This window comes from Columba livia, chromosome 3, assembly GCF_036013475.1.
Source record: "Columba livia isolate bColLiv1 breed racing homer chromosome 3, bColLiv1.pat.W.v2, whole genome shotgun sequence".
In the NCBI taxonomy this organism is placed as follows: domain Eukaryota; kingdom Metazoa; phylum Chordata; class Aves; order Columbiformes; family Columbidae; genus Columba; species Columba livia.
Window position 1 is genome coordinate 77,853,968 of NC_088604.1, and position 24,120 is coordinate 77,878,087.

General features: G+C 35.9%; 1 protein-coding gene across 9 annotated transcripts in view; it reads right to left on the reverse strand.

Annotated features, from left to right (window-relative positions):
- Positions 1-24,120, reverse strand: part of SIPA1L2 (signal induced proliferation associated 1 like 2) — a 137,094-nt gene that overhangs the window by 86,745 nt on the left and 26,229 nt on the right. For 8 of the 9 annotated variants that reach the window (XM_065057767.1, XM_065057766.1, XM_065057765.1 and 5 more), the window contains exon 2: positions 19,657-19,731. The exons of the other annotated variant lie outside the window; for it this stretch is intronic. In XM_065057767.1, the coding sequence (XP_064913839.1) occupies positions 19,657-19,731 (75 nt within the window). The remainder of the gene's footprint in view (positions 1-19,656; positions 19,732-24,120) is intronic. 9 annotated transcript variants of the gene reach the window in all.

Below are 24,120 nucleotides of genomic sequence, written 5' to 3' on the forward strand. Positions count from 1 at the left end.
ATCTTAATGCACGTTGTATCATTAAAAAACATTGTTCAAGTTTTTCTTCAAGCAAATGAGGATGGAGCCAGGCTCTTCTCAGCGACAACCAATGATAAGACAAGGGGCAATGGGTGCAAACTGGAACACAGGAGGTTCCACTTAAATATGAGAAGAAACTTCTTAACGATGAGGGTGACAGAGCACTAGAACAGGCTGCCCAGGGAGGTTGTGGAGTCTCCTTCTCTGAAGACATTCAAAACCCGCCTGGACACATTCCTATGCAAACTGATCTAGACGCTCCTTCTCCGGCAGAGGGATTGGACTAGATGATCTTTCAAGGTCCCTTCCAATCCCTAACATTCTGTGAATTTAAGTTATCTTTAAGTGAAAAACCATGTTTTATATAAAAATATTACTGATCACAGTATTACTGTCACCGATTTTAAAATTTGTTAGAAATCACCTTCTGTTACAGAAAAATATGCTTAGATGAGTTTGGGACTGGTTTAGCACTGTATTTTCTTAGAATGCTAATACCAATATTCTATTGTTCCATTTGCACAAGTTTTGACACAGACACATTAAGGCTAATTTGATTTCCAGAGCAAACTGGATATCCTCCTATTCTTATAGCTCTGTTATAAACAGTTCCATTATGCAGGCTATGCAGAGTTTAACTATGAAACTGGAATTGAAGTTAAATCTTGTTCAGGCTGAACTATGTAAAGTAGCAGAGTAAAATCACTATGTTGAAATCAATAGCAAAACCTACCGTCTTTCCTTTGCACTCTTCCAATTCAGTTCAGCTATTTTAACTGAAATTCTGGAACCTAACAAAATACATTAAAGCCTATAACATAATGCAATTAATGAGGTAAAGCAAAAGGTCTTAACATGAAATTCTTAGACCAAGGAATTTTTCCAGGGAAAAGCTGAAAGAACATCCGCAAGCACTGACTGCTTACTACCCACGAAAGAGAATAAAACAAAAAGAAGCACCAAACTCCTCCTAGATTATTGTTAACCAATACCATTTTTTGTCAGTCTGATTCTTTACTAATTGCAAATAGCAGCTATATACCTGTCAGTCAAGTTCTTTTCTCAGTGAAAGTTTTAAATAAACAGAATCCAAAGTGCCTTTGTTTCCCTTCATTCTCCCTATTCATGAATCTAGGTGTCAAAGGGCAGGACAACAAAAGAAGAATCCTATTAATTGAGCATTAAATAATCTGTTTCGGACAGGGAGGCTGAAATTATATCCAGACCATAATTTACATGCATGCAGATTATCTTTTCAGGACAAAATGAAGTATGGCAGACTGAATGATTTTAAAACACTTCCCTACCTCGAAGTATTTAGATGTACTTATCTCTCTGCATACAACATTTCATAGTAATTACAATTTCCCTGTATTTATCCTTAAAATACTGATAATAGAAAATATTCATTCCAGTTTCATCTTTGAGAATTAAGAGTTTTAACACATAATGATATAGGTATGGTATCAGTCAGCAGATAAACACAAGTAAATTGTGTATAATCCTTTACATATCCAGTGTAGTTCAACAGCTTACAAAGTAGGGAGTAAAAAGTTGTTTGTGTGACATGTACCTTTCCTCAGCTAGTAGAACTGATTCAGTAAGAGAGTTCAGATTAGACACAGCATGAATGAATCATCTTTAGTCTTCCAGAATCACTTTCAGTTACAATACTGAAATACTGCATTGAAGCAAGTTCCATACAAAAGTAATTTTCAGTGGTCTTCTCAAGCAACCTGGACAACCTCTGAATCCACAGTAAAAACAGTACCGTCTACAGGCTCAGAAACTGTCACACGTCCACTGATTATTGAATGTCCCCTTCCTGCTTGAATAAATGTATTCTAATTCTAATTTTATAATCCCCAAGGCAGGGACTATTTCTTTGTCCTGTCCCAACAGGATCCTCACATGATGACCCCACTGTACAGGATGCTAAATACTATGATAATCCAGTTGGTAAATAACAAGTGTACCAACTCACTTTCAGAGGCAAAGCTTAGAAAGCTAAAGATAGGACATGTGAACCACATTTGCATCATTCGAACACAAGGAAAAGGACAACAGGGTATTGACCCTCAGTATCCATCTGCATAATCCAAAAAGAAAGTCAGGAGCTGCTATATAACCTGTGGCATGAAAATGAGCTTTTGACAGCCAATTGTATGCATTGGGATAACACTCAAAAGGGAAATTCAACATCTGGAAACCGAACAGCAGAAGATTATACAGAAAGTAGAATATTCATACTATATAATGACAAAGGAATATACTGCACGTGTTTTGTTTCTAGACCTTTTACCTTCAGGTTCTAAAACCACATTAACAAATACTAAGAATGATAGAAGTTTTTAATACAGTTCTTGTAAAATACTGCCACAAACAAAGAGCCACTCAGCAATTTAGAAGAAATAATGGAAGTATATTCCATTATTTTAAAACAATGAAAAGAACATATTCTACCTTCTCCCAGAATTAGTCACATCAGAAATTATTTTTTGTAATAAACCTGGTACACAAAATGGTTACCAAAATTCCAACAGAAAAGCACTCTGGCCAAGAGCAGCCACAGAGAAAACCAGAAAACACACACAAAAAACAAAACAAACCTCACGCACCAAAACTCCCCATAATATTAAGAAACGTCTTGCTGTCTGGTTTCATACAAGAAAAAAGTAACAGTAAAAATTTTTGCCTTTGCAACATAAAACAACTTGCTACAGATTGAATGACGAAATAGAGAAGTTAGTAGTAGTTAAATATCATTATCTATACACATAAAAATCAGCCTACAGAAATTTAAAACTTCAGGAACAAAAGGTGATTTTTAAGGGAAAAGTATGTTTACATAAATTTCTGACTGTGTTAGGCCTATAAACAAAATATCTCAAACCTTTCTTGGGGATATAAAAGGCTGTTTTCACTTACGGCATACAATTGCTTCCAATTATTCTGAAAAAAACCTAAGAATATTGGAGTTGGAGCCTCCTGAGGTATCTGAAGAAATGGGTTTTAATGAAAGGTTGATGAGAAAGGAGAAACGTGCTAACATTTTGACTGTTATTTCACATTCACAGGTAGAAATTTGGTAGCAGCTTCCGAGGCTGCACTGAAGCTGAATATGAATCAAGTAATGGAGGATGATAAACTGTTCATAAGGAGAGAAGACTGCAAGCTTTGACTTTTCAGAGTCAGTATGCCACAAAAAATCCTAAGAGGCAATTCCATTTTTAATAGGTCTACTACAGTAAGGCCCAAAATAAAGCTTTTTTTATCCACTCCCTAAAAAGATAAAACAATAAATCTATTAAACAGCTGAGGCTGCCTATTCCATCTAGCAGGTTTCAGATTCTGACACAGGACTCAAAAGAGCTTTTGAAATGTAGAAAGCCTTTTTTAGCTGGAACAAGAAAGTTCTTTTGTATGTTTCTATTACAACTGTGCTTCATAGTAAAATGCTGCTCCAGGCAGCAGCAGATGTCAAGCCTGCCACATTCACTTTGGAGAGGTCAGACCATTTGCATTGTCCTAAGCATGGACTTGGATTCCGTGGCATGAGCTCACAAACCCATACATCGGACATAATCTCCAGAGATCACCAAATTCCTCCAAACAGCAAAACACTCATTGCTAGAACAATATTAATGCTACTTCCACCAGAAATACTCTCTCAAGTCATACTGCATGTAACTTTTAAGGGCATCTAGTTTTTTGAAGTAGAAAGAGCCTACTTAAAGCAAGAGAGATACCCAGTACATCCTTTGGAGAAAGAGATAACAAAAGAGGGTGCATGGACTTTAATCATGGGACCACAACAGCTGGAGTCTGAGTTCTATTCCAAAAACCTTATTTTTTGACAAATTACCATCAATAAGACTGTTAGTGCCAAAAGAAACAGACATTCCAGAGAAATTTCAATGTATAAATGGCAAGGGCTGTAAGTGATAACTAGAACAAGAGTCCAACCTTTTCTCAGTTATGTTCATGAGAAATGGATAAGGCATACTACAGGTCACCAGATACATACTTGCAACATACCTTACTAGCTCATTATAATTAGATTTTTTGCATTTAAGGCACACGTACAAGAACATATTTTACAGATAATCTTTCAAAGGTCCATCAACTGTATAGAACTTTGCATAGCACAGAACATTCGCATGACACTAACGCTTTATGTCTTCAGAGTTACCCTATTTTATTACACGTACTAATTTATCCCATTCTCCGCTGTACATAGGTGAGAAGAAACTGCAATGATTAAAATTAGGCTTGAGAAAATGTGTGCTAAATGTGTCCTGTCTTGGTGCTATCCTGACCAGCCACGTTTCTCAAGGATGGGTGAAAAAAAAAATATCTGTAATTACTAAATGCAACCATAGACATTGACTTACACACTCTTTAGAAACTGAGCTGCTGCTGCGGCTGCTACCACTTTTTCAAACACTTTGCAACCTCTGGGCAAAGAGGGAATCACAAAGTAGATAAACGCAGTTTTAAAAATTCAAGTTAGTTCAGTTCTAAGGGACAGAAGAGCTTAAGGCCACTTCAGTGTTAAAGAGAATCTGAATAATCTCACCCATCATAAAAGTTCACAACATTGAAGAAAACCTAAAAGGATATGGTGTCTTACTAATTAATAAACAAACATTGAACACTAACTATTACAACAGAGGGAGTGTTCAAAAACTCAAAACATTCTAGTGTGGAAGATAACTGCTCAGTAGCAGGAGAGCACAGAGGTACATTTTATGGAAAAAAAAAACCAAAAACAACAACAACAATCTAGCTTTGCTTCTGTTCCTAATGTTTTCATTGAAGAAAATAAGAAAATAAGTTTTATGCCATGTCCTTTGACAGAAGAATGGCTCTGATGTCATAGTTTTGAATTATTTGTAGTAGTAATGAAAGAAGTGGCTCATTAAATTAAACCAAGGTTTTTTTTTAAAAAAAGGAAACATTAGCCTTTATCTTCATTGTTTTTTATGGAAACTGTTTTAGTTTGACCTTGGCTCTTTATTAAGTGGCATGAACTGTGAGGTAGCATAAACTGATAATATCACTGGCCAGTTTTCTGAATCTTTCAAGCTGACTGGTGTCCTCCAGTTTCAGATGTCACTAAGTAGCTTCTCACATATTTTTGCATCACATTAAAGCTTTAAAGTATTATTTCACATCCCTGCACAAGAAGATCTTTTAAAATTATATTTTGAAAACAGATATTTCACTTTTTTCTATCCTTTCTCCCTGAATCAAAAGAGTAGAAGTTCCATATGAAAGAAAACCTATTGAAATCTACGGTGACCACAATACATTTAATTCATACACTCTTACTACATAAAATCAATTTTGTTCTTAATTTTACAATGTAAATTTGGTTAAAATGTTTCATGATATTAACAAAACGCATTAAATACCTTAGTAGTTACCAAATAAATTGGTAGCTCACAGTCACACAGCATTTCCAAGCACATGGAATTGAGCCTGGACCACCTGGCATCAAATCATACAGCTTGGGCAAACAAGCACCCCTGAAACAGCCAACCTATAGGACAATTGCTCTACAGTTTTGTAGAGTCAATAAAACATTTTCCCAAAATTCTAGACAGACAGAAGAACAGTAGTGGGAACAAGAGAGTTGCTCGCAGAATACTGTTCTTCATTTTTCAGTAGTCCTCTCAAATTCAGTACAACCTGACAGCAATAAAAAGTCATTGCCATCTGTTCAGTGATCATTTGATATCTTATCTAGAATCAAATTGCTGTCATGCTAAAAAAACCCACCTTGTTATCAATGAGACTTTAAAGGGTCATAATGGAAAATAATTTTGGTTAAAGTTTCAAGTAAACTCTATGGAACAAATCCTTTTGTACCACCATCACCCCACCCAACTCTCCCCCCCTCCCCGCACCCAAAAAAAAAAAAATCTAAATAAAAAAACCTCAACAACATAGCTTAAACATTGCTCTACAGTTTTGCCTTTGGTTCAGTTAAAGCACATATCAGAGAACTTTCTGGAATTGTCCTGCTGGAAAAATATGCTATGTATTTTCATTTTAAACAGGAAGAAAATAAGTGTCTTCAAAATTATAGTGTGGAAACACATCTTTGAAAAATTCCAAGTCAGATCAGCAAGCTTCATTTTCCTAAACTGAAAAGATGACTTCTGGTTGTACACATGCATCTTCCAGACAAAGCTGTCATCATGACTGGGGTTAGATAATGCAGATTCTATTCCTTTTTGAGACATTAAATGCCTATAAGCCTCAACAATGGAGTAAACTGGCCTTTAAAAGTCTACAATCCTAAATAATTTTTTAATAATTCAGGAATCTTATGTCTTTGCACCCCCATCTCCCGTGCTACTCTCATTCTTATATCTTTCTTAGGATTCTGAGAAAATATTGTATGGAGTGACACATGAAATGATAGCTACAAGCTATCATACGCATGCTTTCATCTTCCTGACTGCTTTATGATAAAGGGCCAAAAGGTACAGATTTTGCAAAAGAAGTCTTGCTTTAAGATGACTTACTGAAATACTCAGTAATTTAATAATCAGCAATTTAGATTTTAATAGCTCGCTGAATACACTAATAAGAAATAACACAGTTAGGAAGTACAAAAAAATATAGTTGCAGTCCACTGTTGATAAGCACGGGGAACATTAATTATAAATTCACATTTTTCTGGAATGGTTTGCTTTTATAGGGCCAGCTTTGTTCTAACTTTTGCTTTTAAAATTCTGATTACATAACACCCCATCCAATAATTCAGACACTGAATTTTAGATTTGATCTATCAAGTTCTGCTCCTTATGTAAATGAAAACATTCAAAAAGGAGGGTGTAATCAACCGATCCAAAGCGTTCACAGACAGGCATAGCAATGCAGTGTAGGCACTGTTAAAAATCTGCTTCTGAATTTCATTATTGGTCTTGATTTAGCACAAAGTTTCTGGTCAGCCAACAAACTGTATATCATTCATACAGACAGCAAATTTCTGGAACTGTGTTTTTACTTGGTGTCAGTGTGTATCTCCCTCTTGTTTTCTTCAGCATATTTGCATTATAGAAACTACACATTTATTTCCAAATCCAAATTTTTAAAGGAACAATCACAATTGCTAAGTTTCTGACCCTGAGAACGCTCATATTAGATAATAAGAGAAACTATACATTTGATATATAGCCCAAGTAAATGGCATTCCTTCTCCTTCCTAATACATACTCACCTACTTTATCAATAAAATTTATAGATTATTTTTCCCCAAAATTCAGGACATTATCAATTAAATCTTATTTTCTTTATAGCCTAGAGAAATGTTTCCCCCTAAACTGAACTCTGATCACACTTTTGTCAACAAATTATAAATGGTTTACAAAAGGTCTCAGCTATTTATGCCAACATTACGTATGACCCTTTAAGAAAAGTGTGCTTATCTAGGACAATTCATAATGCAAGTCATTTTAAAGAATTTTCTACAGAATCTGCTCAGCTAGCTTTTCTGCATTTTTAAACAAATTAACATACAAGAGAATTAAAAAAAAAAACCCAAACAAGGCAGTTAAAGATGCACTAAAAAAAACATACAATAAGTTTACATGAATTTTTATTGGCTTGATTAAAGTACGATCAGTAGTCTCTTGTAATGCAAAAGGCAATAAAAGCAAAATAGTCAGGGACTTAATAACCATCAGTTGTGGTAAATTATTTTTCACTTTAAAAAAACCTAGAATTTTAATAAATACTTATGTTTCTATGCAAGTGTACAGTTGAGTTGTTTCAATTTCTTCCAGACAAGCTGTATAGGAACAAATTTTTCTGCATGTCCAAGGCTGCATTCCTCAATATGGACATTCACACTACAGTGTGTGCATAAAGCAAAAACATTTTTGCATACAAATGCATCCATAATTCCATTAGTTTAATTCCACATTAAAAATTATTTGAAAAAAAAAAAGTGTATGTAAATTTTAGTACTATCTTCAAAGTTAAATGTAAGCACAGATTCCCTCTCACCTTGTTCTTTAACTACTTAAAAACTGTTTTATAGACTTAAATTGAGCTTAGAGATTTTATAGACTCTAGAATATTTTTAAGTCTATGGTGTCTAGGAAGATAAACACGTCTTCTTCCTAGAGGATAAATAGCTTTCTGAAAATGTAGACTTAATTTCTGGTCAACAGTTTTGATTTTACATGAAGGAAGACTTCCCCCCTACACATCTCTTAGCTAGAAAACTGTGTTAAAAATCAAAAGCTTGGGCAGCAATCTGGGCCAAAACAGAGGGGTCACACTTGCTATGTAATCACCTAAAATGATATTTAGAAAAATCAAAAGGCTACCTGCACTTGAGAAGGCTTGATAACATGAGGCCTGCATTGGCAGCGACAAATTCAAACTAGTAAATTGTAGAAGACTGTTCTGAGAATGGGAGCATGGGGGACACTCACTAAAACTATATTTTAAGGAATCATGTCCTTCTGCTTAAAAGAAGGTTGTACAGTTTCAGTCTTGTTTTTTATATTAGTCTTATTCAGGAATCCACTCACATTTTCTACCCAAAATGCCAGGTCTTGAGGGAAAAAACAGTGCCAGTCCCAAGAACTGCTGTTTCAGCACACAGCAGCCTTTCATCACATCACTAACTATGTTGTCCACATTTCACTAGGAAGATTTAATTATGCAAATGTATATTTACAAAACAAACAGCATATATATGGTTTTCCTTCCATTTCAAGGATTTGTTAACTTTCCGTAAAAGTGATGGTGTGCATCTGCACACCACGTTTTCTGCGTACACTGGAAATCCTTTGCCTGTCACGATGTAGCTCCCATCTCTATATATTCCAGTGTTCTCCTTCTAATGCAGGAGTCTTTCAGTCTCCCATTTTTACCTGACAGGTTGAAGACTCTCTGTGCTTCCTCACTTCCCCTTTTCTCTACTTCCACACATTAGGAACCAAGTATTCACCAAATCATGTTTATGCAACATTTACTTTCTCAATCCATACTTATATCATTCTCCTTTCAAGGAGTACAAGCCAGATAGTTCATGTGTGCCAGGACCATGACAGCCCTTGGGTCTGGAATGAGTGTGGTCATAGATAACAGTTATTCAGACTGTAAACACGCCAATAAGGTAAATTAAGATGCCGGTAAAGTTAGTGTGGTGATGGTTGTCATCACGCATTTACTTAATTAGCAGGCAATTACAGAGATGGCAAAGCTAGCAGCTTTTTGCTAATCACCAGCCAAAAGCTCCCACATGTCCACACTACCTTGTTTGTTTTCCACCCAAATCAATTGGTTTCTACTCACTGATGCCTCACTGATCCAGGATGATGTTCATCCTGGAACACTCAGACTTACTCTGACCCCTTGTTAAAAATCATCTGTTATCAAGAAGTCATCTATCTGGTCCTGGCAAGCTCAGCCTCCTGTAACACCTTGAAATCAAAAGAAACATTCTATGTCACTGTCTTCCCTCAAGCCCATTTCTTCCTCTTTTTTTATAAAAAAAACTTTTCCCTGTCCTTTCCAAGGCCTGCTACCCTGGCAAAAGTCCAGCTTTACAATATAGTGTTTAAATTCAGCTGACTTTAAAAGCATGTCTCTTTGGTTACCCTTCTTATCTAGAAATATTCACTCCAGGTTCTATTTAATTCTGCATTTTTTTAATTAATTTCCTCACTGAATGCTTTGTCCTCTATGATGTCTCTACTGTTCCTCTACTGCCACTTCCACTATCTCAATGTTTTTTTCCTTCTTAATAATATCTTCCTAAAGAGTCATTTATCACTCCTTTCTATTCTACCAAGACACATCTTTGTAGTATCCAAGACAGCCATATGACACACTGTACAGCATTACTAGCATCAGTTACCTTTATCCTTCTTTCCAGGAGAGCAAGAAAGCTATGGGACTTTTTTAAAGCCATACATTATGCTGTATGATTATATAGATGTTGTTTGTTTTCCATTGAATAAGAAGGGTCAGTACCTATGCTCAACAGTTAGTTCTATTCATTACACTTAGGTGCTTATCCATCCATCCACCTCCTGTCAAAACTAAGGCAAAACAAACACATACTTCAATGTGCCCTTAAGGTCAGCAAATGACCTACTTCAAATAATAGCCTAGAGAGAATTCCAAGGAACAAAGCCCATCAGAGAAGCTCTGTCAGCAACCCTCCTGCAATTACAAAAACTGACAAGCCTAGTGAGAAAGTGAGTGAACACAAATAAGATCTTAAAGGTCAAATTACACATTTTTTTAGTACAGATAAACTGAGACATTAATATGGAAAGCAATATATAGTAGTCTTGTGGTACTGTATCATACATTTTTAAGTATAACTTTTTTTTCTAATCTATTTCACTTTTCACCTATTGTTTCTATAGGAAATATAATAGAAATGTTTACCAATTGCTTTTAATAATAATACTTCAGAAATTTATTAGAGCTACTTAAAAGTGTTCAATTAATCTTTGAGTTCAGACACTGAGATCACTGTGTAAAACCCTCTAAGATTCATACCAAAGACACAAAATAGTTTGAATAGATGGATAACATATGAAGAAGAAAGTTATAATACCTGTATCAAGAGAATAACTAAAATAACTGTTCTTGATCAAAGTACTTTATGAATGCAAGAACTCATCTAGAAGATGAAAACGGTAATGCTATTTTGTTTTGCTAAATCTTCCTGGAAACCTGCATTTTATAAAAGAAATAATGCATTAACTGGAATTTAGTTTCTTCTTGCTAAGACACTTCAAAATTACCTTTTAATAGTAAAGACTAGACTTAGTGTTCCAGTCAAAACAACTCTTTCACTGATTAAATGAAAGTGGGGCTCTCTACACTTATCAATAAAACTCTTAGTGAAAGAAATAAAGGCCTATCAACTCATGAGCCAATCAGTTCTTCCATTCTAACAATCATCATGGAAGTCGTAAAATATTTGAAACTAAGCCAAATATTATTCCTTGTCAATAAATGCCAGTCAGATAGAACTAAATTAACTAGCCATAGCAAGAAGTAGCAGACCAATTTGTTAGTCTTTGCAGAATATTAAGAGCAAATCAATAGTCACATTTCCCAAGTAAAACACTGACCCTTCCTTATTTGCCTTGTTTCACTCCATCCCCCGACCTTCCCCAATTTCAGATGAAAGAGTATCTCTAATCTGAATGGACGCCATTTAGTAATGACTGGACATAAGAGGTAATCTTGTTGCGTGTAGGAACCACTCAAGGGAGAATATTAGGAAGCGGTATTCTTTGCCACTGTGTTTTCTCCAGGAACATAAATTCCCTCACAAAACTGTACAAGCAGCTGACACCACACCTGCCTAAAGGCCACGTGCTGTGAGACACACCTGCCTACTCATCTGGAGGTGAAGTGATTTGTCCATCTAATTCCCTCCCAACTACTTAAGTTCATCTACATATCAGTAGATGAATGCTGCCTTAAAGAGTTATTAGAACTGACTTTCTAGTTAGGCAAAGGCAATCAAAAGCTGCAAAAGAAAATAAACAGGTCATCTTAATGCAACAGTTCATACTTGGTGCTCAAACAAGGTATAACTTTAATGAGTATTTGTCGAATATCTTAATTTTTAATACATTTTAAACAAACCAGATTTTTAAAGCAGGCATCAGCAACAGCATTTAAAACTAACTTAGAAAAAAAATACACATTACTCAAACAAAAAAATTCCATTGTTCCTACACACACAAATGACTCCACATTAGAATGAGATAGAATCCAATATACCATGCAAAGAGCTTTGCAGATAAAAAAAGTTGAGTAAAACTACTACAGTAGTGTATTGTGCTTAAGCTAAACAAGACAGGCATTATTTCCATTGAACTCCACTGAACCCCAGTAACAGTGTGAAGTGACTGTGGAAAGAGTACACATTAACATAAAAATTCTGAGTCTACTGGAGAAAAGCAGCTTTGTGAAAAATGGCAGAACTGAAATACAGATACAAAAAAAATTATCGAGATCAGCCATACCGTACAACACAGGAAACTTCTTCCTACCCTGAAATACTCTGTGAAGGAACTGAATTTGAGTTTGTATTTTGGTGGTAGCGTTTCTTGCCCCCCCACCTTGTCTGTTTGGATTTTTGTTTGTTTGGGGTTGTTTGGTGGTTTGTGGGATTTTTGGGGTTTGGTTTGTTTTTTTCTTGGGAGGGGCGCAATAGAGGTGTTTGTTTTTAGAAAAAAGGGGTTTTTTATTAATTAAAATAATGAATACAGCCTCTCCAATATACAGCTTGTTTTCTAAGCAACACGTATTAATATAACTATGTATTCCTGCTGTGTTGCAATGTCAGATTCCAGTAAGAAATAAATTCTCACTTTTGTTTGATACAGGGAAGTAAATTAAAACTTATTGCAATAAGTCTACAAAACAACCTCAGCAATGAACACTCCAGTGAAATACCTAAACTACCAAACAAGTGGCTACTCTGAAGTGGGGAGGCATCTAGAGGAAAGTCTGCAGTTCTCCACTTCATCCTCAACAAATACAGAAACACTCAAACCAGAATACTCATGTAACAACAAAAAAAAATAGCTTCCCATTTGTCACTGTCATCGACATCTAATTAACTGTAGACGAGACAATGGAAGTAGATTCTGAGTCTGGACAATGGACACATAAGGAGCATGTTCCTGGAAATGTTTGCTTCCAAAGAAGGAATGACCACCACTTGACAAACCACATATGTGGTCAACTGAAAGATTTATTTTGTTTTAAACATGAATCAGCATCAAAACCAGATGTCCTTTGATTCAATTAATAAGTAGGTTTCATAACAACTGAATAAAGAAGGTAGCATGTACCTTATGGAATAAATTAAGTGTAAATGATACGCTGCAAAGTTTCATCCATAGAATACATACAGACACTTCTATCCTGCCTTTGTAAGGGAACACAAGAGTTAAAAGTGCTCAAACAAAACCAACCACCCATCCCAAATCCATCATACAGATAGGCTTCATAGGAGGAATGGGATACCAGGAAGGCCTCCTTCTCTGCTATGGAACAAGGTCATTTTACAACATTCTATAATTTAAACATAAATTGAGAAACATCTCTTTATACCATGCTTAGCTCTACTTCCGCTAACTTGAGAAGAAAACACAAGTAAAAAATTATTTTAGCAAAATCTTCACTGAGCAGTTTGCCCAACATAGCTGGGCGGTTGCCAGGCCAAATACTTAAGGGAAATGTACCATGTAAAAAGGACAGAGCATCAAGGTGGTAATACTTGAATCAAAATAATGGCAGCTGCTGCCTGCATGCAAATCAGCATGGGTATCAGGGGTTGAAAGGGGACAGTAAGTATATTCAAGTCAAAGCTGACACTTAAAAGTCAGTAAGAGCAATTAAAAAAAAAATAAAATCTGTCAGTTAGAAAACTTAAGTTTTATGTTACCAGTCCAGGCAGGGAGTTTGGAGAAGCACACGAAAGGACAAAGAAGTAAGTAAATTAAATATAAAGAGAGCTGCTAGAGAAAATAATTTAATAGGACTAGACAACTAAATTAAGCACTACCAATTAATTCTAACTAAACTTATGTTTCTCTATACAGCATCCAAAACAAAGCAGTTTTGCAGCCCTTCTTCTATCCATGGCCTGAGAAAGACTGGATTGCTTGATCACTCAGGTTAGGAAGCACATGAACACATATGCCTAAAATACATACCAGAGAGAAAGGTATGCACCAGTAGGGCCAGGAGCTTTGCCTGTGATACAACTGAGCTGAGTTCTTTTTAGCAACTGTGTGGATCATGTGTGCATAACCTTGTGACTTAGCTGAAGCAAAAGGAAAAGAAGCTGTTGGACAATTCTTTTAGGGAAGGCATAAAAGACAGGGGAGAGTATTACATTAGTTGGTGAAACAAAGAGAATGAAAGAGTACGAGAAAGCTCTAGAAAAGGGAGCATCTGGGCGATGAAGGGTATTAAGTAGAATGCATGTCCCAATAGAATGCAGCCTGTCATCACCCATCCATTGAGCTTATGGCCCACACTGGAGGGGGTAGCATGAGGGACTAATTTTTCTGGCAAAAGAACTAAAAAAGATCAGTTTAGTTAAGATTTATTCATATTTCTCTCAGCACCAAATTAACAGTTTTAAAACAAAACAAACAAAAAACAACCACCACAAAACAAACAAATTTTAAATCAACCAGAGGAGTGAAGCACTAATACTACATCATCCACTTTAGCTGGATATTCACAAAAAAGAGAGACAAGATATTATGGAGCTTTTACTGGGTTGGAACTCATTTTATCCCAATACTCCAAGATACCCTTATTTCTGATAGTACACTACAGAAAGGTCTATACCTCACATGACCCTGAACAAAACACCTTATGTCCATCCAGAGTATTTGTTTATGTTTCTACAGGATCCTTCTAAAATACTTACATATATTCATTCTCATTTTAAAGCTAACTTTTAAGTTTTAATCTCCCTGAACTATAAGGAAGATTTTAATTTTTTGGATGATTACTTTAGAAACTAACAAACCATATATCTGCAATAAATTATTAACTATACCTTGCATCACAGCAGCACCAAAATGTTCTTAAATTTCCAATTTTTGCTTCAGAAATAACCATCACAGGTATAACTTTGCTAGGCCATATACCTTCTGTAGGCTTGCAGTTGTTACACTGGCAACTGTCACGTTCATGACAGAGGAACATATCTCACTTCAAATTATGCTTTAGTTCACTTTTGTCAAACCAGGAAACCTGAGGCTTCTAACAATGAAATAACTACTTCAGCATATAGTTCCAGAAGCCATGCACACAACACCTCATAGTAAGCCACACACACTTAACAGAACAGATAATTCTATTTTACTATCCTGTGTGAGCTTAATAACAAAAAAAGTACAAGGCCAACAGGAACATAAACATGGAGGCCCAAGACAAAATCACCTTATTTCATAAACTATACTCACCAACTCCAACATAATTTTAGTATGCAGTCTGTCAGTTTCTATATTTTCAGTTACCGCTTTAGAGTCACTCTGCTAACCCTCCTCAAAAAAAAAAAAAAAGCTTAAAATTTAAAAATAGCCTTCATTTTAATTTATTGGCTACATCAATTACCTTGATACAAAATGTCAATCGCAACAACTCATTCTAGTGGTAATAATCCTGTGACAGAACAAGTCTCCTTCCACCTCATCCAGTAACATCACACTCCAGTAACTTCAGATCTGTCATGGCTGCATACACTAACCTCGTCAAGAAAAAAAGAAAAGTATTTCAAACACTTATTTCTATTGTGCAGCTTAAGAACACTGTTTCAAAGTCAAACTATATCAAATACAAAGTAAGAGAGACCCAACATTACCTGGCTAAAAGTACCATAAATGCCATTGAGAGGAGGTTAGCTGAAATGAATACAGCTGTCATCCACATTCTTCCTCCTCCTCAGACAGAGCTACCAACTGCCAAATGTACTCTAATAATTAGCATATGTAAAGCAAAACGGCAAAACGGCTAGACTATGACATCAGTTTAACTGCTCCTTAGAAAATAGCTCGGAATTGAGCCTGCAGCCCACTTTGACCTTTGAGTCAAAAACAAAACCAACTTGCCACAGAGAATAAAACAAGACATTTACAGGTGTATTCTCAGTTTTAAAATGAGGAGGAAAATACTTTTAGAAGTTCTCTTAAAACACAATCCTACTTTAGAGAAAGATAAAAACAATTACAGTCAAAAATCTAAGTAATATTATTTATATCTGGCTTCTAAACATGATACAAGAGGAACACTGATCACTGCGTAAGAGAAATAAAGTAAATATCTGTGAACAGTGCTTTGGAGCCAAATGAAAAATAAAGAAAGGCGAAGTAGAAACAGGCAGTCTATCTAATCTGTCAGTCACCCAAACATAATTAGCTGTTATTATCATTAACAACAATGAAGATCACTTTTCTCTAATCTCCAAGAGACAAATGACAAAAGGAAGGATGTCACACACAGAAACAGCTGAACTCCTCCTTTCTTCTAGGAAGACAGCCAGTATATATTCGTAACAAAGTACATGAAATTAAAGCATGTGTTCCTGCTTCTCTTAGAAATAACCTCTACAAAAAAAAGTTTACAAATTTAGTTTATATTTTTGAGAAGACTTTGTTGCTGTGGCCTTTGATCCTCAGCGTTTGCTGGCATGGAGCCCTGCCCTTCCTGAAACTGCCCAGAGCAGCTAATTTCACTGGTCTGAAAGATGACAGAGAAATCTCAAGAAATTTCAAGAAAACACTCTTTTTTTAATATAATTACTTTCCATCCATATCACTGTCTGTTTCATCTTACTGCAAACGGGAGAAAAAAACACATGCAAGCAGACAACAGATGAAGTGGAGGATCTGGGAGAATTTTGTATTCCTCCTTCCCCACCCCAGCCAGGCTGCCATGCCTGACAGAGTCCACCCTCCATTCATACGGAGGAATTTGATGAGGCAGCAAATCGGATTACTAGGCTAAATGACAGGTGTGAGTTGGAAAGACAAAGTAAACACTTCAGAAAGTCTAACAGGTAAGAACTACAAAGTATTGTTCAGAGCAAATGAATGACTTTAGTGGACTAACAAAGATAAGCAGAGTACTTCTGAGATTTCTATTTTTGCAACTAGATTCTTGCTCTCGTCCCTTGCCTCCTCTTCTCCCCCCACGGTCTTTCTAAATAGACAGGGCTCAGAGTGTGCTGGGTTAATAACCAGACCAGGTCAGCCTGCAAGAGATTATTTTTAAGCTGTCTACATTTTTTAGATAGGAGTGGATGTGACAGGCTAAATAAAAGAAGACCAAATATAAGAGGTCATCTGTATCATATTATCAATATTTTAAGACTGAAATTTACTGAAAACAAAACCTCAGACATTCCATAGACAAGGTAAAAATATTAAAGCATAGTCAGTTTCACAAAATTCAAAGCACTGGTGGCTCTTTCAGACAATCCATTTTGACCCTGAAAAATGCTTCCAAAATCTCATTAAATCTTTCCCCCCTAATGAACTGAGCCTGAAAAAAATTCTGATGCTACCTAAAAAAATTACCCTGCTACCTAAGCTCATTAACAAAGGAATAAATGGCCTGAGCATTTTCCCTACAACTTGATTAAGAAAGAGCTGCAAGACACCTTAATCTTTTTAATTCATTGAATTTATCAATATGTTCTAGGTTTTCTTCTGCTTTGAAAAAACACATCAATTTCTCCTCTTTTCCTACAAATGTATCAGCACATGCAAGATTAGACATCTGTAATTGTCATTCTTTCTAAAGCATTATTGTAGCATCATAGAACAACAGAATGGTTTGGATTGGATGGGATCTTAAAGATCATTTAGTCCCAACTCCCCTGCCACGGGCAGGGCCACCTTCCAATAGATCAGGTTGCTCAAAGTCCCATCCAGCCTGGCCTTGAACACTCCCCGGGACAGGGCATCCACAGCTTCTCTGGGAAGAGAAGTTCCAGTGCCTCCTCACCCTCATAATGAAGAAACTGTATTACAACTACTATTAATTCAAACCATAGAAAAAGAGCAAAAGATAATTACAAGTTACACTTTTTTCAGCTTCTTCCAGATTTCTTTAAACAGCTACTGTGTCTTGGCTAACTATACAGCCAAAAGATAAAGCAAATTCAATACTAGAAGTGGTTATCACAGAATACTAGACTAGATTTACCAGTGTTCTCTTTTACTACATAATTAGCATTATTCAAATGCAGGTATTCTTGGCAACATATGACACAAAATACATTACAATATTGTCCCCTCAGTCTGCCACACTATGCATATGAAAAGTAGCGGGTAAGATTTTCAGAGGTGTGTTCTACACTGCGGTTAATATAGCAGAGCTTCATCATGCTCAGTAACAGAGGAGGCCGATGATCTTATTTCATATTACAGAACAGACCATTTATTGAAAAACAGCCTTAGATGAGAAGGGGAAAGAAACTATTAAGTTGATGTGAGCAAATGAAGTCACTTAAAACCTAATAAACAATAACATGTAGCTATTGAGCATCTACCTAGTTTAACTGCTGTAGCACAGAGGGGCTCAGGTGGCTGGACAGACAGTTCAATTTTGTTTCTTGCATCAAAGCATAAGCCAACCGTGCCAAGCCACTGGCAAGGAAGGTCAATCATTCAGACTCTCCTAAATCTATGATTCTTTGAATAGATTGACAAACCTGCACGGAATCCAAAAGCAATTATCTTACTTCACACAAATCTCTGAATGCATAATAAATTTGAAATAAAATTTAAAAACCAATCAATTCTTCTTTCAGATTTTTTTTTTCTCCTGGAGACAATATGTAATTGGAAAGGAACGTTAAAAGTTTTATGGGTGTCATCAATAAGATACAGACAGAAAACTACTGCAGTGGAAAAAAGAATAAACTGCAATTGCAGGTAGAGTATTATGATGTATAAAGCAAAAATTATCTTCAAGCATGAATTTGGAACACCTAGAATACTCTGGAAAGACAGTTGTCATAGAATCATAAAATTGGTCTGGTTGGAAAAGAATTTTGAGATCAAGTCCAACCATTAGCCTAACACTGCCAAGTCCACCAGTAAACCATGTCCCTAAGTGCCACATCTACACATCTTTTAAATTCCTCCAGGGATGGTGTCCTTTGTCTTCAATAGGCACAGGTACTTCACAAGCAGCTTCCATTAGAAATTCTGTCCTCTGTCTGCTCTGCCTCCTGTGCCTGGCTGGCTTTCCACTCAGATATCTCATCTATGCTGTAGATCTCCATCATGGGACTTGCATGACTATACCTGGCTCAGTGAAGACAAGAGAGGGTTTTATTTAGAAGTAAACATGCATGGACACATGGACAGGAAGGTGTTCCTTCTCTAATAAATTATTCATTTTTTCACTGTGCTGAAGGGAGGATGTCTTCATTAGATGACAGATTGTGTTCAGCCAACAAGAAGTATTTCTAAACCTGAGCCATATGCTAGAACCATAAAGCAATTGAGTTGGATTAGATCAAGGGTTTTGCATAGGAGAATGACTGCACCTCTAACTCCTTTTGCAAAAAAAAAAAAAAACCAAAACATCAAGAGATCATGATTTTTGGCCAGTGTAGGCTCAGGATTTTCTAAAGGCAGCCTAATTAGCCTTCACAAAGGACACATTATGCTAGTGTCATTTCTGGTCATATTAGCTCTTTTCCAGAGGAAGACCAAGCTAAGAATTTCCAGACCACCAAAATTATTATTTTATTTTTGGCTTATCTGATGCATTAAGAAATGTAATCATCTCTCTGTATAATAACCATTGCCTCAAAGTGATTGTACCATATGCTTTAATATTAATGAGAGGCAACCTGCCAAGTTACAGATTTCAAAAAAAAAGACTGAACTTCACTTGTATGCTGGGCCATATAAATTATTCTCTTATGGGTTTGTTAAGATGCTTTAAACATCCCAAAGAAATTCAGTTTGTGAGATGTCAAGCATGAAAAAAGACAGTAGCACAACTGCCATTTTATTTAAATGGCAGGGTAATGCTACATAAATACTAAAAATATATTTGTGACTGGTTAGAAATTATTCTTACCTTTGGCTAGAAGGATTCCCAAAGGATACCAACTTGAGTCACTTTTTTTCCTCGATATCAGTAAAATGGAGATACCTGCAAGTCAAATGAGAAAGGGCTGAGCTTTTTTTGGTTTTAGGTGAACATGTCCGCTTATGATACTGAGGCATAAGTAAAACCAACCAATCTTCAATGAACGCTTGTGTAAAATGAGAATCTACTAATTTATACATGAAAATATAAAGAGCAATTCAATGGCTTTAAAATTCAGCCTAGTGTAACACAGACCATGTGTACATGTTGCAATATTATCTGTGTGTCCTGTTTTTGGCTGGGGTAGAGTTAATTTTCTTCCTAGTAGCTGGTATAGTGCTGTGTTTCAGATTTAGGGTGAGAAGAACTTTGATAATACACTGATGTTTTGGTTGTCACTAAGCAATGCCTGACTTGGTATAACCCACCAAGGCAAGCACCATGTGCTCACAATGGTGAAAGCAGCCATGAGATGGCTGGAAACATATGCTGTGTCTCGTGTCATCACCCAGAACACTATTCTGGGCCTTGAAAAACAAGTCTTGTGGCAATGTGGCACCTCAGAAAGAACTGAGTCAGAAAACGAGACTCATTTCCAAAACAACCTAATAGACACCCAGGCCAAAGAGTATATAGACTAGGGTAAAGTTAGCCAGGGTACCACTGCTCAGAAACTGTCTGGGTATCGGTTGACAGGTGGTGAGCAATTGCATTGTGCATGACTTTTTTACAAATTCTATTATTATTTTCCCTTTCTGTCCTATTAAGCTGTCTTTATCTTAAATCACGAAGTTTACCTGTTTTTTCCAGTTCTCTCCTCCATCTCACTGGACAGAGTGGGGTGAGTGAATGGCTGTGTGTGGTGTTTCGCTGTCTGCCATGTTAAACCACAACACTGTGTAAGGTCCTGGCAATAACTGGAAAAAAGCTTTGCTAGAGGAAGAGGTCATAAACCAGTAGCTGCTCAACCATCAGACTGTTTGATTACGGCTCTGCTTCAAAGGTCATGATAAAGGGTTCATAGAGCCATAATATAAAAAGCAAGTGGCTTAATAATATTTTCAACTACAAGTATGAGAAAAATTCATGAAGTTCCATAAAACGTTTTGAGGGAAGATAACAGTTCATCCAAAAAGTTTAGAAACATTCTATGAGAATCTGTGGGATGATTTACAGCAAATAAAGTAACACTGCAAACTTTAAATTTGATAGACAAAAAAAAAAAAATAATAAAAATTGTTGAAACATCAACAAAGGCAACTGATCTACAGAAAACTCAACTTCACACAGGGAAATACGAGTACTTATGAATGAAGCAAAATAAAAGTATATGTGAAGTAAAAATATTTCAGGTCTGTTGGATCAACATATAGAGATACAGAACATAAAAATATCATGTACCAATAAGGCAATTTGGCTTTCTATTTTATATCTGTGCTAACACAGTTTCAAAGGGAGTTCAGCTTAGCATGACCTCAGATAGTAAAGTCTAGCTTCAAAATACACAATGTTACATTCATATTGAAAGAAAGGAAAAAGAAAGCACACACAGGAGGAACAGATGTTATTTCCTATAGTAGATCACCACCAGAGGGATAAAAATAATTCTAGAATTTTAAAGAATACTGCATACAATGGAAAACAACACAGCCTCAAAATCCTATATCAGCTGCAAATCTAGGTATTATAGACACCAGCAACATGAACAAAATAGCCCACAGAGACTGAATGCAGGACAGTTTACTGTTATCCTCATTTTAGGCCTAATCAAAACTAGGCAGCCACTTAAGTCTACTTTTACCAGTATGCTCACACTAGCAAAAACTTCCCTGTGTAGTGATAACCTAGGGCTTGAGCAAACACTTTTGCCAGTGCAGCTTTTGTGGGAGAGCTAAAACAAAACTAAAGTATACCATACCAGTAGTAGTGTTGACCAACGTTATCAGATAGCTAATCTGTTTGCTAACAAAAGACACAATTAAAAAAACCTGGATATTAAGAAAAATCTCATTCCTAACCTAGAAACTATCTGACAAAGACAGATTTCAAACAAACCTCACTCAAGTAAAAGCTGAAACTAAAGCCAGAGACAAACATTTTAACTTCTTTATTCATGAGCCCTGGAAGAAAGAACCTGAGAACACAGTAACAACACCTAAAACCTGTAAGAAATAAGAGTATCCAAATCCTAAACAATCCTTGCATATGGTAAAAGAAACAGCTGAAGAATGAAAGAAGTCCAGCAAGAGAGATTTGTTTTCTCAAGTAGATTATTACTGGAAGCAAAACTACATATCCTTGTAGAAATTGTACACTGACACATATTTTAGTCTAATCTGACAAACTGGAGACAATAACTTACAACAAGGGTTATCACAATTTATAAATGACACACATCTATATAGGTACAAGTCCATATTGTAATCTCATAGCATCACTGTGACAGACATCTGTTTCAATGTAAAACTGAAATTGAGTAATAAAAAAATCAGATATTTTTATATACAATAAAGACATATAAACCAAAAAATGTTCAGTAAGCCTCTCCAGACAGGTAAGAATAACCAAAATCCATTCTTATTTTGCAATAGGAGCCTCTAGTTTTATATATTATATTGATATTATCTGGATAAGAGGAAATATCAGCCATTACTCAGCACAGGTTTGGAAATAAGAAAAGTACATCTATGAAAAGCAAGAATTTGCAAAAATTGATTTTTTTTTTTTTTTTTTTTTAGAATAGCTATGGAATCTGGTCAATTTTCCAAAACAAACATTTCCATATTCTAGAAATAATTTTATAAGAATATTATCATTATTAATGTTGTCTTTCTCACAAAAAAAAAAAAAATTAAGATGTCTTCATACATTGCAAATCACTGGAAGAGCAAGCTTCAAAAACTACCTGTCTCAAAGACCATTTCCAGACTGCCTGTTTATGGCAGTAGAAAGCAGAATCAACTGATCCATCAAGTAAAGTAGGATTTAAAAGATTATGTAATTCTTTTGTGAGGCAGCCAAATGGGAAAACACCAGGCTTTGTCCACATATTTTTTAATCCAATATTCTTATGCAGAACACTGCATCAGGGGGAAAAATAATTTAAAAGAAAAATAATAATATATTTTAAAAACAATACATCAGTTGACCAGCATTCTAAGAGTTTTCTTCGTAACATCTTGCCCTTGCATTCATGAAGATCTACAAATGGAAAAAAAAAACAAACTCAAAATTTAAAGTAATGTATCACCCTTTAAACTCATGTAAATTAATAAATTCTAAATTGGAAATCAGGAAAAATTATGCCCATTTTCTTAAGTGTACTTTAAAACTTATTTGTAGCATTAGACACCATAAGACTCCTGTACCTAAGGCAATTATCATACACCTGTTTTGCCTGGACATTCCATCTATTACTGTTCTTAGAGTCCATCTGGGTTGCTTTATTCTCCAGGAAGCAAGTTTTTTTTCTCTACCTAAAAAGTTCTGGCCATGCAGAAGAAACTGATTCCAGAAGGAACAGGCAGCATCCCAGTCAGGAGAGGCCAGTTCCCAGCAGGCTTCCCAGTGCTCTGACACACTGTACAGACGGTCACTGCACAGATAAGCTCCACAGCAAGTTCAGAACATCCAGAGTATCAACCTGATGCAATCAATCTATACCGTAAGTCTGATGTACCCTGGACATGCACAACTCCTAGTATAGGAGCCATATTTCTGCTGCGATATCTGAGGGAAAACAGAACTGGGAAGGAAGAAACAGCAGTGAATCTCTGAAAGATAAGTCCAGCAAATCTATGAGGAAAGTTTGATTCAAACTCCCACACATACAAAAGGAAGCTCAATTTATTACATTTCCAAGATATAAGGAAATAATTTATTACAAGTGAAATCTACACCTGCTAGTTACCTCATTAAAGAATACTCAGGGCAAGAATGTAATTACATCCGAGATCACATTCACTTTGAAAAAATATTATGTTCAAAATCATAAGTAGTCCAGCAAAATAAATTCCACATAGCACCACAAAGACCAGCCAATGCCTTGCTGAGCCATTTGGTCTAGGTTGTAGGATACTATTGGCATTTGTTTTTTCAAAACTCCAAACTTTTAAGAAGAAATCTTATGTTTCCTTCTACACCTAGACAAAGTCTCATTCGTGACTGCAGTAGCTCTTTTGGTAACACTCTACCTAGAATGAAGAAAGAATTAAAAACTACAGAGGAAAAGTTAAAAAGCAGACAGACACTTCTGGCCCAGAAGAACACAAAAACACAAGCAAAGGAACCATTCTGTTTCTTCTAAGGACAAAGACAGGGCACATGCTCCATTCAGCAAGAAATTTCTTAATATCATTCATTCTCAGTTGCCATTGACATATACACACTCCTGTGTTATTTGCCAAATTAGACTGAAATATTCTGTGCGAGGAACTGGATCCATCATGCAGG